The following is a 19,098-nucleotide window of genomic DNA, read 5'->3' as shown; positions in this document are numbered from 1 at the left end:
CTTTATATTTGTTGATTGAAAATTGCAGTTTTACAGTAACTACATTTAAATATTATAGGCATTTAGATATTATAGGGTTTTTAATTTTGTTTTTCCAGTTAAATATAAAAATGTTTTTTAAAACTTTGAGTTCCATATATTCTCTATTTTTCACCCACCCTGCATTGAAAAGGCATATATAAAGTTATGTAAAACATTTCTATAAAAGTCATGTTGTAAAAGAAAACATAGATTCCCCCTGCTCAAAAAAAAAAAAAAAAAATCTCCAATCTATATTCAGATGCAAAAGCTTTGATATATATTCAGACACAATAAGTTATTTCTCTGGATATAGATAGCATTTTTTCATCGTAAGTCCTTCAGAATAGTTTTGGATCATTGTATTGCTAAGAATAGCAAAATCATTCACAGCTGATCATCCTACAACATTGCTATTATTTTGTACACAGTACATTTCACTTTGCTCTGCTCAAGGAGGACATCTTGCTCATTATTTCTTATAGAACAATAGTATTCCATCATAGTAACATATCACAATTTATTCAACCATTTCCCTATTGATGAGCATATCCTCATTTTTCAATTCTTGACCTTGAGAAAAGAACTGCCACAAATATACAAATATTTTTGTACAAATAGATCTTTTTTTTTTCTTTTTAAAATTTCATTTGAAATACATGCCTAAGAATAATATTGTTAAGTCAAAAAATATGCATGATATGCCTTTTGGGAATAGATCATATATTTTGGTCTTTTATCAATTGAGGAACTGATATTTTTAAAAAATAAATTTGACTCATTTACTTATACATTTGAGAAATAAGGTCTTCATCAGAGAAATGTGCTTAAAATTATTTTCATAATTATTATTACTGTTTATTCTATTCTTTCTTCACTCTATCGCTTTGCAAAAGTGTTTTGCTTTTGAACACCTCCTCCTCCAATATGCCTTCTCTTCAATCACCCTCCTGTATCCCCTTCCCCTCCTCCTCAGAGAGCTTTTGTTCCTTCTTTCCTATTTGCTCAGTTTTGCTTTTTAAGACACTTTTCTTATGATTTTTTTTGTATTTCCTTTTGTATCACTCTCATTTCTCTTGCCAATTTTTCCTCTTTATCTCTTAGTTGACTCTCAAAACTGCTTTTGAGTTCTTTTGTGGCCTGAAATAAATTCTTTATTTTTTTCTTGGAGGCTTTCGATATAGAAGTTTTGGTTTTTCTATCTTCTTCTTAGTGTATTTTGATCTTTGTCACTATAAAAACTTTCTATGGTTAGAATCTTTTTCTGTTGTTTGCTCATTTCCCCAGTCTTTTACTTAGCTTTTAGGTTTTTTTGTTAAAGTAGAGCGCTGTTTGCAGAGCTGTGAGCCAACACTGCAAAATGGATCTAGCTATGAGCAAAGCAACAGAGTCCTACTTCAGTGCTAGCAAAGAAACCCCCTTTTGACTAATTATTCAGTCCTCTTCAAAAGACCTCCAAAAGCCATCACTGCTTCTGCTGATGCTAAGGCTGCTGTTGATTCAGTGGTTGCTAACGCCCATTTATGGTTTGCTAGAGCTTCTCTCACATCCTAGAGCATCCAACCTTTTTGTAGCCTGCACCAGGACTGTGCACCAATCCCATTTAAGTCCAACAGATCTTTTCTATTGACTTTCTAAGTTGTCTTTGGCTAGAAATTTGTTCAATTCCATATTGTGTGGGTTCTGATACTTTAAAATTTATGTGGAGTCATTATTTAAAGGTAGTTGGAGGGCTTTGGAGAAGAATTTAGGTGAGTCCCTGCCTTTACTCTACCTTCTTGTCTCTGCCTGTGATAATTAATATAATTCTAAAGAAAATTATGTCAGGATTATTTTAATACAAATAAAAATTACTAATATGTTTCAATATTTGTGTAAAAAGAGATTGATGAACCTTACATGGAAAGAATGAGGTTCATATATTGTAAAGAACTTACCATTGCATGTGGCTTGAAGAAGACAGAACAGATATCACAAACTATTTCCTCCCCTCTATTTTCCAAGGGAAATATTCATTCCTACTAAGAAAGGAAAGTAGAAACTTGGGTCAAGAGGGCATTCTGCTCTCCTAGGAAAGAGGAGGTATTAGCCTAATGTGTATCTATCCATTCCCTTAACTATTGTAATTGTCAGTGACATGATTGCATTCCATATAACTTTAGATCACTTTTTCAGTTCTTGAGGAAGGGGGGAGAAAAGAGGATTCCAAATTATTTCCAAGGCTTGACCCCTTTTCTATCTTCCATAGTGAATACACATAGAAAATAGAAGGGGAAAAGCCTATTATCCAAATAGTATAAAACAGAAATCAGAAAATTATACTCAGCAGAATATAAACTAAACAATAAAAGATGAAGAAGTGCTCCCATTGGAAGTTTGAAAACTCAACTTAACAAAGTGAGTGTCCTGGATCTTACCCAAAAGGAAACTCCGCAGAGTCTCTGGAGTACCAAGCTGTAAATAGGGATATGATGGAGACAGCCAGCTACTTTCATGTTTTTCCAGAATCTTTTGTTTCAGCAATCTGGAGTGGGATTAACTTTTTCACTATTTTTTCTTAAAGTTGGAAGGCAGGAGCATCTGAATGATGAGTCCACAGAGAGAGATTGGTTAAGAATAAAGTTCTCACCCCCCATCAGCACCACCTCATCTCTCCTGCAGGGTAGGATAGTAATCTTCCCCAATATAAGATATACCAATGAACTATGGGAAAGAGATTCTATTATTTTAATATTATATTTTATAATCACAACCTAAGATATTCTTTTACATACTAAGAGATTTTATATTGGATTGTAATTTTTTTTCTGGTTCTTAAACTACTATAAATAACAGATAATTGGCAGTCAACAAATAGTTTATTTAATCAAAAAAAAAAAAATCTAGGACTTAAGTCAATGAGGTTACTCAGTGGAAAAAGAGAGTTCAAATTTGATCTCAGATGTTTATTGTGTGAGCTTGGATAATCACTCAAGTCTCAAATGGGGTTATGAAGAGCCAGACATGACTGAAAAACAATCAAATGAACTTAACTAGATAACTAGGTACTAAACTTCATTGTTTCCATCTGTTGAATAAACGAGTTCTTTATTTCCTTTAATTTTATTTGCTAACTCTGCCCTACTTCTAAATTTTATAGTTTATAGTAGTACTTAAGTTATGAATCTACCAGATAGTGTTTTTTTTTTTTTTTTTCCATGACTACCTTTCACACTTTTTTCTTTATGACAACTTTATGGTGGTCTGCTCCTCTATTCATATCAGTGTTAAGTTTTTTCCTCAAAATGTGGCCTTATATTTTGAGATATTAACCTTCAATTTCTAAATTCTTCTTTTACTGATTTCTTAGCTACTAGTATTCCCTTGAATTATGTTATATTTATTTTATAAAACTTTGTATTTTATGTATTATTTCTTTTGATAGTAACCTTTACTATCACCATCACAAAATGAAAATCCTTTTGAATTGAGAATTTTTTTTTCTTTTTCTTTTTGATAGTATCAAAGACTTAGTGGGTACTCAATAAATGCTTGTTTGTTGACGAATAGTTATCACCTTCAACATATTGTTAGTAATTATTTTGCATGAATAAACCATATATGCATTAACATATTGCCATGTTGTCTTTTGCCAACATAAAAGAAATAATAAAAACAAACAAAAAAACAGGATTAGGATAGTGTTCTCAGTATTGATTTAGATCAGATAATTTGGTGGTTCTTTACTGAAAGTCATGCTCAGTTATTTTATCCTGCCATGGAGGTGACCTTGAGTAGTTGAAGACTGTGATATTAGAGTTTTGGAAGTTTCCATTAAAATAGAAACATGTGGACTATGTGTCCATAATCTAAGAACCTCATTAACTAGATTTGCAGAGCTATTTTACCTTAAAAAAGGAAACTTGATATAGTTGGTTGATAAATAACCCTGAAGCCAGAAAGGCTTGGATTCAAGTTTAACATTTCAACCCTGCATTAAACAAAGATCCTTATTGCCCTAGGCTACTTTCAAGAACTCAGAATTGCCTAGTAAATGTAAACCTTTATTGATAAAAGGAGTTGCTTTATTTAGAAGTTCCCTTTGTCAGTAAAAATCATAGACCTAGTTAACAAAAGCTTTGCTAGAACAAACTGAAGATCATAAACTAAGTTATTTGGTAATTACTTTCTGCATTAGTAAAGAGAATTTCCACCCCAATAAAACCATAAGTCCTTGAATACCAAATAAAATTGCTCTTGAATTGTTGGTCTTCTGTTAAAACATTAATATAGCTTATTATTATTACTGAATTCAGTTCTTCAGGGACCCATTGTTAAATATTGGCTTGTGTTACACAAAAGCTCCTTTATGGCTTGATAAGTGGTATTTGAGGTTTTGTGATCAAATCACTCCTTCAGAACAAATCTGCTGACAAACCTCATTAATAGATCATTGTAACATATTTATGAATAACCATTGCAAAATGCTTGGCCATCCCTATTCCCTTTAGTAAACAGAAAAGAAATATAATGTGATATAATGTGACATATGGAACTTCAATTACATTGGATAGGTCAAAACTTATGGATTTACTGAAAATTTAGAGATTATAATGTACTTCCTTGATGCTGATATTCAACACATTTTCAATTTTAAAGAAACATGGAAATAATTTCAGGTCAGAATTCATGGAGTGTTTAAGGTGATAAAAGCTTCCATGTGAATAATTGTTTAACTGCTGGGAGCTTTTGTAGCTTAAATTGCCAAATTCTTGGACTTTATAATGTTCTTATTGGTTAACTTCACTGTGTTCAAAGGAAGACAAGTAGTTAGGAGCCAACATAATGATCAATATATGTGGAAAGTTAATACTAAGGGCAATGGAAATACTTTTATCTTGGGAAATACTAAAGAACTAGAATAATACTTGTTATATGTTTGTAGGAATTGAACTGTAGTTGATCAAGACTTTTTTTAAAGCTCTCACAGAATAGATTCAAGACAGACCAGTGATTTAATTTTCTTTGGAAAAATGGTTATGTATTTGTGTATTTAGGGAGAATACTGACATAAAATTGTCATCCAAACAAATTAAGGAAAACATTCTACTACTAGAGCATAGTGGAAGGAATAAGACTTGGACTATACACAATTGACAAGATTGTTGGCTAAAATGGATATGGTCATTATATTCACTTGTTCTAATTTATTCAGTCATTTTAATGATCTGAATTGCAAGATCAGTGGTACTTCAGTTCCTGATTTCCTGATCTATATCTCAATCATCAATGACCCATGGATTATCATGGAATATCATGAATATAATATTTTAGCCCCTTTAATTTGAAGATTCTTATCCAGAATGCTTGATATTTTGAAATGCTTTGGGTAGCACTAGCTGAGAGTGACTAATATTGTATATTGAATATGTCTGCCTTTAGTGTATATTATAAAATAATGATAAAGTAAGTATGGAGCTGACATTAGCAAACTGATTGCAGTGCACTAGACAGAATGATCAATGTTTCCTTATATTTTATATATGAAAACATTAGCAAAAATGTAATAGTTTCAGCAACAATTTTTAAAATATAACTTTCTGAAAATGACAGATGCTAGGTAGGAAGGAGAAACAAAAGTTTAAAAGTGATTCTCCATTTTAGAAAATAATGAGGAATTTATTGAAATCCACGTATCAAAAAACCTTATGTAGAGATGGGAAAAGAAGCTTAATAATATTGTTAGTGATACTTCTTTTCACATGGAAAAAGCAATAGAAATTTTGAAGAAGACCACATCACACTTTAATGAACTTTTTATAAGAGTTGACAAATGGCTTGGAAGATCTGTTTTTTTTTTGTTTTTGTTTGTGTTTTTTATTTATTTATTTATTTGTTTGTTTGTTTATTTATTTATTTATTTATTTATTTTAATTAAGGCTTTTTATTTACAAAGCATAGGCATGGGTAATTTTTCCAACACTGACGCTTGCAAAACCTTTTGTTCCAAATTTTCTGCTCCTTCCCCCCCAACACTTCCCATAGCTGGCAGGTAGTTAAATATATATTAATTATGTTGAAATGCATGTTAAATCGAATATATGTATACATATTTATATAGTTATCTTACTGTACAAGAAAAATCAGATCAAGAATGAAGAAAAAGAAAAATGGGGAAAGAAGAAAAAATGCAAGCAAATAACAACAGAGAGAGTGAGAATGCTGATTATTCCATAACATTCATATACCATAATATATTCAGCCATTCTCCAATTGATGGGCATCCACTCAAGTTTCCAGTTTCTTGCCACTACAAAGAGGAATGCCACAAATATTTTTGCACATGTGGGTCCCTTCTTTGGGATATAATCTCAGTAGAAACACTGCTGGATCAAAGGGTATGCACAGTTGAATAACTTTTTAAGCAAAGTTCCAAATTGCTCTCCAGAATGATTATATCCATTCAAAGTTCCACCATCATTGTGTCAGTTTCCCAGTTTTCCTACATCTCTTCCAACATTCTTCACTATGTTTTCCTGTCATCTTAGCCAATCTCACAGGTCTGTAGTGGTATCTCAGAGTATCAGTTGGAGAATGATTTAAACTATTATAAATTTGAGTCAGTTTTCTACATATTTTAAAAATGAGGCCTTTATCAGATCTTTTGGAAGTACAAATGTTTTCTCAGTGTATTGCTTCCCTTCTAATCGTTTCTGCATTAGTTTTGTTTGTACAAACACTCAAAATGATCTATTTTGTGATCAATAATGATCTGTAGTTCTTCTTTGGTCACAAATTCAGCATTCATATATATCACTAAAAAAATCCAACAGTTAAGAGTTACACAGAAAAATTCTATTTAAAGTAAATACTGATAGTATAAATATTTGGGAATCTATCTGCCAAGGGAAAATCAGGGATTATATGAGCAAAGCTACAAAACATTTTTCACACAAATAAGTCAGATCTAATCAATTGGAAAAATAGTAAATGCTCATGGATAGGGTGAGCAAATATAATAAAGATGACAGTACTAACTAATCTATTTATTTAGCACTATAACAATCAGACTTCCAAAAAACTATTTTAATGACCTAGAAAAAACAACAACAAAGTTCATATGGAAAACAAAAGGTCAAGAATTTCAAGGGAACTAATGAAAAAAAAAAACAAAAAACAATGAAGGTGGTCTAGCTTTATCAGAACTAAAATTATATTATAAAGTGGCGGTTACCAAAACTATTTGGTATTGGCTAATAAATAGACTAGTTGATCAGTGGAATAGGTTAGGTTCAAGGGACAAAATTGTCAATAACTTTAATAATCTAGTGTTTGACAAACCCAAAAACCCCAGCTTTGGGATAAGAACTCATTGTTTGACCAAAATTGCTGTGAAAATTGGAAATTAGTAAGGCAGAAACTAGGCATTTACCCACACTTAACACCTTATATCAAGATAAGATCAAAATGGGTTCATGACCTAGGCATAAAAAATGAGATTACAAATAAATTAGAAAAACATAGGATAGATTACCTCTCAGACCTGTAGAGGAGGAAGGAATTTATGACCAAAAAGAACTAGAGATCATTATTGATCACAAAATAGAAATTTTGATTATATCAAATTGAACAGGTTTTGTACAAACAAAACTAATGCAGACAAGATTAGAAAGAGAATAATAAACTGGGAAAAAAAAATTTTGCAGTCAAAGGTTCTGATTCCAAAATATATAGAGAATTGACTCTAATTTATAAGAAACCAAGCCATTTTCCAATTGATAAATGGTCAAAGGATATGAACAGGCAATTCTCAGATGAATAAATTGAAACTATTTCTATCCATATGAAAAGATGCTCCAAGTCATTATTAATCAGAGAAATGCAAATTAAGACAACTCTGAGATATCATTACATAACCTGTCAGATTGGCTAGAATGACAGGGAAAGATAATGCAGAATGTTGGAGGGCATGTGGGAAATTGTTGCTGGAATTGTGAACACATCCAGCCATTCTGGAGAGTGATTTGGAACTATGCTCAAAAAGTTATCAAACTGTGCATATCCTTTGATCCAGCAGTGTTACTCCTGGCCTTATATCCCATAGAGATTTTAAAGAAGGGAAAGGGACTTGCATATACAAGAATGCTTGTGGCAGCCCTCTTTGTAGTGACTAGAAACTGAAAACTGAGTAGATGCCCATCAATTGGAGAATGGTTGAAGAAATTATGGTATATGAATATTATGGAATATTATTGGGGGCAGCAAGATGGCGTAGTGGATAGAGCACCACCCTTGAATTCAGGAGGACCCAAGTTCAAATCTGGTCTCAGACACTTAACACTTCCTAGCTGTGTGACCCTGGGCAAGTCACTTAACCCCAGCATCAGGAAAAAATATATATATTATTGTTCTATAAGAAATAATCATCAGGATGATTTCAGAAAGGCCTGGAGAGACTTACATGAACTGATGTTGAGTGAAATGAGCAGGACCAGGAGATCATTATATACTTCAACAACAAGACTATATGATGATCAATTCTGATGGATATGGCCCTCTTCAACGATGAGATGAAACAAATCAGTTCCAATAGAATAGTAATGAATTGAGCCAGCTACACCCAGCAAAAATCTCTGGGAAATGAGTGTGAATCACTACATAGAATTCCTAATCCCTCTATTTTTGTCCGCCTGCATTTTTTATTTTCTTCACAGGTTAATTGTACACTATTTCAAAGTCTGATTCTTCTTGTGCAGCAAATTAACTGTATGGACATATATACATATATTGTATTTAACATATACTTTAACATATTTACCATGTATTGGTCAACCTGCCATCTGTGGGAGAGAGTGCAGGGAAGGAGGAGAAAATTTGGAACAAAAGGTTTTGCAACTGTCAATGATGAAAAATTACCCATGCATATATCTTGTAAATAAAAAGTTATAATAAAAAAAATTTAAAAATAATAATCTCTAGTTCTTCTTTGGTCATGAATTCCTTCTTCCTCCACAAATCTGAAAAGTAAACTATCCTATGTTTCTTATAATTTGTTTATAATATCATTCTTTATGTCTAGATCATGAACCCATTTTAAACTTCTCTTTGTAAACAGTGTTAAGTGTGAGTCTATGCCTACTTTCTGCCACACTAGTTTTCAATTTTCCCAGCAGTTTTTATAAAATAGTTAATTCTTATCCCAAAACCAGGGGTCACTGGGTTTATCAAACACTAGATTGCTATAGTCATTGACTATTTTGTACTGTGAACCTAACATATTCCATTGATCAACTGCTTTATTGCTTAATCAGTACCAAATGGTTTTGATGATCACTCTTTTATAATATATATTTTAGATATGGTACAGCTAGGCCATATTAATTTGCTTTTCTCTTCATTAATTACTTTGAAATTGTGGATTTCTAATAGTTTTTTTAGTTGATTCTCTAGGGTTCTCATCATATCATCTGCACAGAGTGATATTTGTTTTTTTCATTATCTACTCTAATTCCTTTAATCTCTTTTCCTTCTCTTATTGCCAAAGCTAGCATTTCTAATACAATATTAAATAGTAATGGTGACAGTAGACAACCTTATTTCACCCCTGATCTTATTGGGAATGATTCCAGTTTATCTCAATTACATAGGATGCTTACTCATGGTTTTAAAAACATGCTACTGACTGTTTTAAGGAAAAGTCCATTTATTCCTATACACTCTAGTGCTTCTATTAGGAATGGGTGTTGGATTTTATAAAATGCTTTTTCTGCATCTATTGAGATAATCGTATGTTTTTTTGCTAATTTGGTTATTGATATAGTTAATTATGCTAATAGTTTTCCAAATATTGAACCAGCCCTACCTTCCTGGTATAAACTCTACTCGGTTGTGGTGTATTATCCTGTAATCTCTTTTGCTAATATTTTATTTAAAATTTTTGCATCAATATTCATTAGGGAGATTGGTCTATAATTTTTCAAACTATTATCCAAAGTACAGGTGAGCATGTAAGAGACCAGCCAACAAAACATTTCCTCCACAAAATGAGCATTGTTCAAAAACTTTCACTGAGCTTGAAAATCTTACCTTCATTGAAAGAAGAATTTATAATTTTTTTCTTCCTCTTTGAATGTTTTCATTATAGTTATCACATACTTATCACATCACCTTGAATTTTAGTAGGATTTCTTTAAAATATATGCTTATTGTATGACTGAATTAATATGCTTTCAAAGAGCAGTTTTTATCAAATTGTTGATTTTATTTTTCTTCCTCCTCCCCTGCCTATATTAAATCTTTACACATCTACAGATGTTTTTCTTTTTTTATATTTTAGGTTATATTCAGTTGGAGGCCGTGATGGAAGTTCTTGTTTGAGTTCAATGGAATACTATGACCCTCATACCAACAAATGGAACATGTGTGCACCAATGTGTAAAAGAAGAGGGGGAGTAGGAGTGGCTACTTGTGATGGTTTTCTTTATGCAGTAGGAGGCCATGATGCTCCTGCTTCAAATCACTGTTCTCGTCTTTTAGACTATGTAGAAAGGTATGATTTTAAAATGTTCTTATATGTGAATGCCACTTCAGATTTGGAAAGCAGTAAAATTCCAATGCATTATTATTTCTGTGACCAAATATAAATACTTCACTTAAGTCCCCATTTCAATTAGTTTAATCAGACAAAGTATTTAATATGTACAAGAGATTATTCATATTATTATAATCACACAAGGCTTTATTATTTAGTAGGACTTGAAATCTCTGTGGTATAAATATTGTGACCCAAAATCATATCATACAATAATAGAAAATTAATCTAAAATATAGGATGTAGGTTTTCCTTAGCTAAATTAATTTTAAATTATTAAAGCTAAATATTTTAAAAAACAATTGTTGAACTAGTTAAATGCATGTTGATTTATTATTTTAATTTTGTTCTCTCTGTGTCTCTTTGTTTTGGAGAGCTGTGTGTTTAAAAATGCTATGAAATTTAAAATACTAGTTGTTCTTTTTTCCTTGTTAGTTTGTTTGATCTAGTCTTCTAAAATCTTAGAATCCAGGACTATTTTAATAACAGTACATTTTTCTTGGGTGAGAGCATTTTATGTTTGAGTGACAGTATGCCCTTCTAGAGTATTTATTCCCCCTTTTTTCCTGGATGAATAGTTGCTTAGGAAATTGGCAAAATAATTACTCTAGCTGCAGTTTTATCCATGCTCAGAAACCTCTTGAATTGATATCACCTGTGCTGTCACATAATGTTATGACTGAAATATACATGTCACATAAAAATCTTAGGTTGCAGACAGGTAAGTAAGTGTGAATATGAGAAGATTAAATAATTACTAAAATTATCTCCCTGACATAAGAATATTTCTACCAGTGTTGTAAATAGGGTGAGGCTACTTGGGCCTTGTCCTGAGACATCAAAATTTAAAGAGATTACATTCCTTTGGCAAGTAGAAAGAAATGTATTTAGCATCTTGTTAACAAGTATACTTATTTATAACAGGGGAAAACTGCCTAGTGATGCTGTGAATGTACCCTTAGTGACCCTCTACTCAGGTCAGCCAAGTTCTAGTTTCTTGCCCAGCAGTGACATTTTCAATAGCAAACATTAAAAGTTCTTACCATGAGAATAGTGTTTTGAAGTTTTTGCTCCCATGAGCCATTTACATGAACATTTTACAAGCTCAAGCTTTCTTTCTTTGTTTTTCCCATGCTTCTTTAAACTGTTTGTTCCTTGGTTGAATTTCTAGTTGTGACTCTTGTTACTCAGAAAATAAAATAATTAGTATTCATTGCAATGGATTTTTCTCTTTGGACCCATGAAATCATATCTAGTGATTCTAAGGGTCTACCTTTTCTAGGAATATTTTGGAGAAAATTATTATCCATCTACTCTTATACCATTTTTTCTGCTTGATCCAATATTTATGAAGTGAATTTCTCACTTCATAAAGAGGATAACCAGCTTCCTTAAAAGAGTAAATCCGATTTTATGCTTTCTCACCAAAGGTGTGTGGATAGGCATTAGTTGGGTAGAGAATTTTACTGCCATGAAAAATCAATTAACAATGGAATTTAATTAATGAAGTCTATAATCCAATAGCAATATATATATATGTTTTTTTTTCCTTCATGAATTTGGTATTTCTCTTTCCCAGATCTCTCCTTTTCCTTAGTTCTATTTTTGTCTTTTCATTTGATAGTCATGAATGTAAAACTGTGGACAGCAGTGCAGTTGACTGTAGAGAATTTGGATATATTACCATTGTATCAGTATTCCTGGTTTTGAAAATAAAGTTTACTATGATGTCAGGCTTGCATTTCATGACCAGATAGCTATTTTTCTATAAGGTTACATCTGGGACATAAAGAAAAGTGCTAGAGTTGTGCTCTTATACAATGAAGTAAGCTATCTCATATATACCCACATACCAATTCATCTTGGGACATGGATTACATCTTCACTTAACTGGGAAGCTAGATGGCACAAGGGATAGAGCACCAGGTCTGGAGCCAGGAACATATCTTCTTGAATTTAAATATGTACTCATGTACTTATTAGCCGAGTGAAGCTAGGCAAGTCAATTAACTCCCTAACTCAGTTCCACATCAGAAAAAAGAAGCTGGAGAAGGAAATAGCAAACCACTCCAGTCTCTTTGCCAAGAAAACCTAAAAGAAGCCAAGAAAACCCCAAAGGGGGTCAAAAGAATGAAATACAAAAATGAAATGCAACTGAAATTATTCAGCAATAACAGAGTGTATTATGTTGTAAAGATTTGTGGATTTAGAGTAAAATGAATTCCAGAGCACAGAAATGAGGGTAATGAACAACTTAGTTCAACTCTTATAAGAAATGACTAGCCAGAAAAGAAGGATACTTGGGGAAGAAAGAAAGGAAAATTATATGACATAAATCTTTAAAGAGATTCCTCAAAGGAAAATAGAGAATAGGCCTTGTTCTTTTTTGTCTTCGAGGGGAGGTTTAGCAACAAGGAAATTGAAGTTGAAAAAAAAGTAAATCTAGAGTGGATGTTAAGAAAAAAATCTAATTAAAGAGAACTTTTAAAAAGTTAAATTAGAAAATTCTCCCTGATTAGAGGTCTTTAACGATGTGCTAGAATCAAAACTTCTTAAACTATAGTATAATTGAATGTGGGGGGCATCATGAAATTATCATTTATTATCACTATTTATTTTCTTTTTATATCTATTTAATATACTTATGAACCATATATAAAAATTCCTAGGGTGAAAAGAAGCCATGAGTACAAAAAGTTTTATTTTTTTCATTAGTATTTCATTTTTTCAAATACATGTAAAAATAGTTTTCAACATTTATTTTTGCAAGACTTTGTGTTTTAAATTTTTCTCCCCCATCTTACCTCTCCCCTTCCCAAGACAGCAAGTAATCAGATATAAGCTAAATATATACAATCCTTTTGAACATATTTCCATATTTTTCATGTTGTGCAAGAAAAATCAGATCAAAAGAGGAAAAAAAAAGAGAGAAAACAAACAATAAAAGGTGAAAATACTACACTTGGATCCCTATTCAGGCTCCATAGTTCTCTCTTGATGCAAATGGCTTTTTCCCTCACAAGTCTACATTGACTCAATGTATTGTTGAAAAGAGGCAAGTCCATCACATTTAATCATTACATAATCTTGTTATTACTGTGTACAATGTTCTCTTGGTTCTTCTCACTTCATTCAGTATCAGTCTATGTAAGTCTTACAAGGTTTTTCTGATATCAGCCTGCTCATCATTTTTATATAAAAATAATATTCTATTACCTTCATATGCCATAATTTATTCAGTTATTCCTTTACTGATGGGCATCCCCAGAATTCCCACTTCTTTGACAAGCAGAAAAAGTTCAAGAAGTCCTAGGCTAGAGGATCATTATCTTGTATCTTGTTGAGGGAATTTCTATTTGAAATGGCACCATATAAGAGCTAGAGATGCAAATATTTGCAAAAAGAAAGAAAGAATGAAATCTCATATTCTTGTCACACCACATATTTGAATAGTTGGTGAAAATGAAGCTAATGAAATGACACTTCAAAGACATATTTCCAGCCCAAACTCCCCTTTTTTTATAATGCAATGTAGAAAGATGTGGCAGAAAGAAAAAGCGTACAACTTTTACATTTCCTGTCAGAAGCATGCACATATGAGTAGTTTATGTAAATGCTGCTAATGAAATGACAACTCACTCAATTTCACCCTGAGTTTCTCATATTAAATAAATAAGTAAATAAATGTGGCCTGTGTGCAGAAGCATAAAGAATTTGGTCCAAGTTACAAAATTTGCCTTAAAAGTTTGTCTGTTTTTAAGTTACAGCAACTCAGGTTGCTCAGGAAAAGCTATTTAAGTAACTGCAGATGCACACTGCAGCATCATGATTCTTATCAAAGCTGTTAGTGCATGTCATATAAATGGAATTTTTTTGCTATATTTACAGTATTTTCCTATATTATTCATTTAGCATGTAAATAGTCAGTAAATCAAGATGCCTAATGGATGGTAGGATAGAATAAAAACCATTATACTATATCATTAAAGTGATTTATAGTTTATAAAATAATCTCATATAGTTCAGTGAAGGATCTTACAGAGTTTTAAAAATATTCTATAATATTGAAATAGGGAAGAGATTAAATAGTTCACAATAAGAACATAGCTCAGGTATCCAAATTTTCTTCATTGTGATACATTTTGAAGGAAACATGAAGTATTTTAAAATTTATCCAAAGGATAAAAAATTAATGTAATCCATTATAATAACCATAAGTTACTTTTCTATAGCTATTTAGGATTTTCAAAGCATTTTCTTTCTGACAGCTCTATGATTCTGTTTCTGCAAATAATACCATCCTTATCTAACAGATTAGAGGTTCACAAGTTAAAGAACTTGTCAAATGTCATATAGTATACTAAGCATCCTAGCACTGCAGCTCAAACCCAGGTCAATAACCATTACACCAAATGCTTGACGTGTACATAAATGTTACACAAAATCTTAAAATCTCCAAAATGGTAAGGACCTCACTGACTGTTAGTTCAACCTGTATTTGTGCCTACATACAAATCCATCACTTGTCATCCTGACCAGGCAGTCATTCAGCTTTAAGGCCTCTATTGTAGAGCAACTCACTACCTGCTTAGATGACCTACTTTATTTTTTGCATGGTTCTGGTATGTTAAAAGATTTTCCTTACACCAAAATTGAATCTGTATCAAAAATTTCCACATATTACTCCTAATTCTGCCTCTTAAAGCCAAGCAAAACAAATGCAATATTTCTTCCCTAAAATAGGCCTTTAAATTCTTGTAATTCATAAGAATTTTCTTTCATCTTTTCACTAGACTAAGTTTCTTAAGTTTGTCTTATGTCTTAATCCCAATGTTCATCAAAATACTGTGTTTTTTCTCTGACTACATTTCTGCTTCTTCATTGTTCATCCATTGTACACAATTGCAGAATTCTTTTCTAGAAATGAACAGTTACTTAGATTTAGCCTAAATAAGTTATTGAATAAATGTAAGTTACATCTTCTGGTTTTTTAGACAATAAACAGTTTCTTCTTTAATTTTTTTTTTTTTGTTTTCAATTCATGGAACAAAACACACTATAATATAAAAGATGATAGCATATGAAATTGCAAATCGACCATATGTAACTTGGTATTCCCTTCAATTATACAACAAAGTTATCACATACATTATTTTTTTCCTTTTTTTGCCTTCCTTACACTTTTACTCTAGAGACAGCTACAATTAGACACAAATAGCATAATATATATAAGTAAAATTATTCTACATATCCATCTATTTTTTAGTTCTTTCTCTGGATATAGCTAACTATTTTTTTTTTTTTTTTTTTTTTTGCTGAGGCAATTGGAATTAAGTAACTTGCCTGGAGTCACACAGCTATGAAGTGTTAAGTGTCTAAGTGTCTGAGATCAAATTTGAACTCAGGCCCTCCTGACTTTAGGGTTGGTGCTCTACCCACTGCACCACTTAGCTGCCTCCATTTGTTCTTTTTTAAAATGTATGTATTACTAATAGTTAAAATGACTTATTTGCTCAAAATTATTCTTAAAACAATGTTGCTGTAATTATATAAAATATTCTGTTGGTTCTGCTTACTGTTCATTTCATTCTAACTCTTTCCTTGCTTTTCTAGCATCATTCAGCTCATCATTTCTTATAACACAATAGTATTCAATCACAACCATATATTATAATTTGATCAGTCATTCCCCCAAAAATGGGAGTCTCTGCAATTTTCATTTTTTTGTCACCACAAAAGACCTCATACTTTTCAGTGAAGCTGGAGATTATATAAACTTTTATGCCAGCCTCAATGCATTATTGACACATGGAAATACCCTCAGATAACCTCAGATTTTTGTTCATATAAGTTATTATTTGACGTTGTAACAATCTTGAATTTATAAAATTGACTTTTTGACCCAAGGCATAGGATTTTACATTTTTTCCTCCAAAATTACATTTTATTAAGTTTTGTCCATTTTCTATGCTACTGAGATCTCTCGGAGTTCCCATTATTTAATTCAATCTGTTAATTACTGTCTAAGTTTACATCATCTATTTATTGACCAAGGACAAGACCCTGGAACCTCACATGGAAACTCTACCCCACCACCTACAAAAACAAAAACAAAAACAAACAAATAAAAAATAAAAACATAATTACTGGATAGAGAATAGAATCAATACAGTACAATACCTGAAATACAATAGTCATACAAGAATAGAACAAAGTGTAGCTGAACACAGTGTAAATTATTGACTGTTTTTGATTAAAAATTTTGGCTCTGATTTTTTAAAATGTGTTGATGCATTTTATTTGAATACATGAGACACTTCCAACAAATATCAAAATAAATCTTCTTGAAAAGTAAATAATCCTCTCAAAAAAAAAAATTATAAGTTATCAACTGAAAGGAAAAATGTATCTTTAATTTTAACAGTATATTTCAAACATTAACAATTTAGTGTATTTGTCTTGTATTTGACAAGAATTTTATTGCTTTTTTCATTATTGACTACTTTACATTATTGTAGCCCTTGTATATAGTGTTCTTCTGAGTCTTATTTCTTCACTCTTCCTTCATCACAAATCTTTCTGTGATTTCTTCACATTAAAATGCAATGGAATTCCCTTAATTTTCCATAATTTATTTAATCATTGAACACATATTTTATTTTTGATTTTTTTATGGCAGATAACATAATGCAATGAACATTTTTAAACCTATGGGAGAGAGCCTTTCATAGTGTCAATAACCTTATTGAAAATAATCCAATTAGTGGAATCTTTAAAATTAGAGGGTTAGAGAATTTATTCACTCTTCTAGCTTATTTTCAAATGGTTTTCAAGGGCACTTGAATCAATCCATAGGTCCACCAGCAATTAATTAGTGCCCCTCTCTTCTCACAGTCTCTTATAAAATGAAATCGCCCATCTTTTGGATTTTTTAAAAAATTTACTTCATGTGTATGAGTTAAAATTTCATAAAATCTTAATTTTTCTTTTCATTGCTTATTATCAATTTTGAAATTTTTTCAGGTTATTATTTATAGGACTTTTAAAAAAGTATTTATGTATTTTGACTACTTTTCTATTAGGAAAAGTCCCTAAGTCAGAATAAATGATGATTGCTATTTTCTTCAGTCAACTTTTTCTTAATTCCCAACCTCACTCATGACCAAATCTTGAACAGTAATGCAATTTTTCATTGACTTTTTGGAAAAAGATGTCAATCTACTTCCCTTTGACTTTACTTATCATTCTTGTAACTTTTCAAATTAAAACTTACCTCCATGATGATCATGAATTTTGTATTGTTTTGTATCCTCAGCATCTACAATTATGTTTGGTACATAGTAGGTACCTAAATGTCTTTTCTTATGCATTCTAACTTTTCTTCTGTTTTTCATTGTTATGATATATTCCTACAATTTCTGGCAGGAATTCTTAATATGTGATTTGTCTCTTGGATATTTGAAATATTTTATTTTTGACTTAGAATGTATACATCCTAGAAATTATATTTCTTGGTATTTACACACATATATTGTATCTAGGTTATATTGTAACACATGTAAAATGTATGGGATTACCTGTCATGGGGGGAAGGAGTGGAGGGAGGGAGGGGATAATTTGGAAAAATGAATACAAGGGATAATATTATAAAAAAATAAATAAATTTTTTAAAAATTATATTTCTTGGTAATTTAAAATCATAGTGAATTCCTTTCTAGTGGCATTTCAGTGATTGTACTGATCCCTATTGTGTAATCTGATTCTAATACTGATAAGGTGTGATGATGCTGGCTCAGAGAATGAGGAAAAGAAAGAGAGAAGCAGGTCTGTGATAAGAATTCAGAAACCAGAGTATCTGTGGGAAAAAAAAAAAAAAAAAAAAAAAAAGGAAAGTGTATTTTTTTTCACTAAGAAAAGAATTCTCTTATTGGACAAAAACCCCTAATTCAATCAGGAGATTTTGTAAAGAGGTTTGCTGATTGGCAGGCACTGGCCTGGGGCCAGGGACAGTTTGAGTTGAAATCAAACTGGAATCTTCGATTTGAATGGAGATTTTTTTCAATTGAATAAGAAGTCCTAGACTAATCTTCAACTCAATAGAGGGCATAATCAGTAGTGAGTGTATCAATGGGGGTGTGTTGGTCTCCTCTAGGGAAAACAGAATGAAACTACTTCTCTTGATTCTTTGGGGCAGGTCTTTTGCAAAGGGAAGGGTTCAAAGAGAGTTTCTCCTTCAAGGAGTTTTTGTCTCACCCCCCCCAAGTTAGAGAGAGAATTTCAGGACTCCCCTCGTCAACACATCTGGATATTTTTCTATGATCTCTTAAAAAATGATGTTTAGGTTTTATGTTTCATCAAGAATCTTTAGAGATAACTATTTTATTTTTACTCCACTTAAATCCTGTTTTCCTGGCAATTAGTTTTTAGGTTTATTTCAGATACCTCAAATATAATTCCATCTTTCTGTCACGTAGCTACTGTAGACTATAATTGGTTAGTTAGGTGGCATA

At 31.6% G+C, this 19,098-nt stretch overlaps 1 protein-coding gene across 1 annotated transcript in view; it reads left to right on the top strand.

Annotated features, from left to right (window-relative positions):
- The window catches only part of KLHL1 (kelch like family member 1), a 605,136-nt gene that overhangs the window by 563,515 nt on the left and 22,523 nt on the right, over positions 1 to 19,098 (top strand). Inside the window, exon 9 of the mRNA XM_074299230.1 lies at positions 10,334 to 10,546. Within this exon, the coding sequence (XP_074155331.1) occupies positions 10,334 to 10,546 (213 nt within the window). The remainder of the gene's footprint in view (positions 1 to 10,333; positions 10,547 to 19,098) is intronic.

The sequence above is a fragment of the Sminthopsis crassicaudata genome, chromosome 3 (genome assembly GCF_048593235.1).
Source record: "Sminthopsis crassicaudata isolate SCR6 chromosome 3, ASM4859323v1, whole genome shotgun sequence".
Lineage (NCBI taxonomy): Eukaryota > Metazoa > Chordata > Mammalia > Dasyuromorphia > Dasyuridae > Sminthopsis > Sminthopsis crassicaudata.
This window is presented reverse-complemented; position numbering and strand designations above follow the sequence as displayed.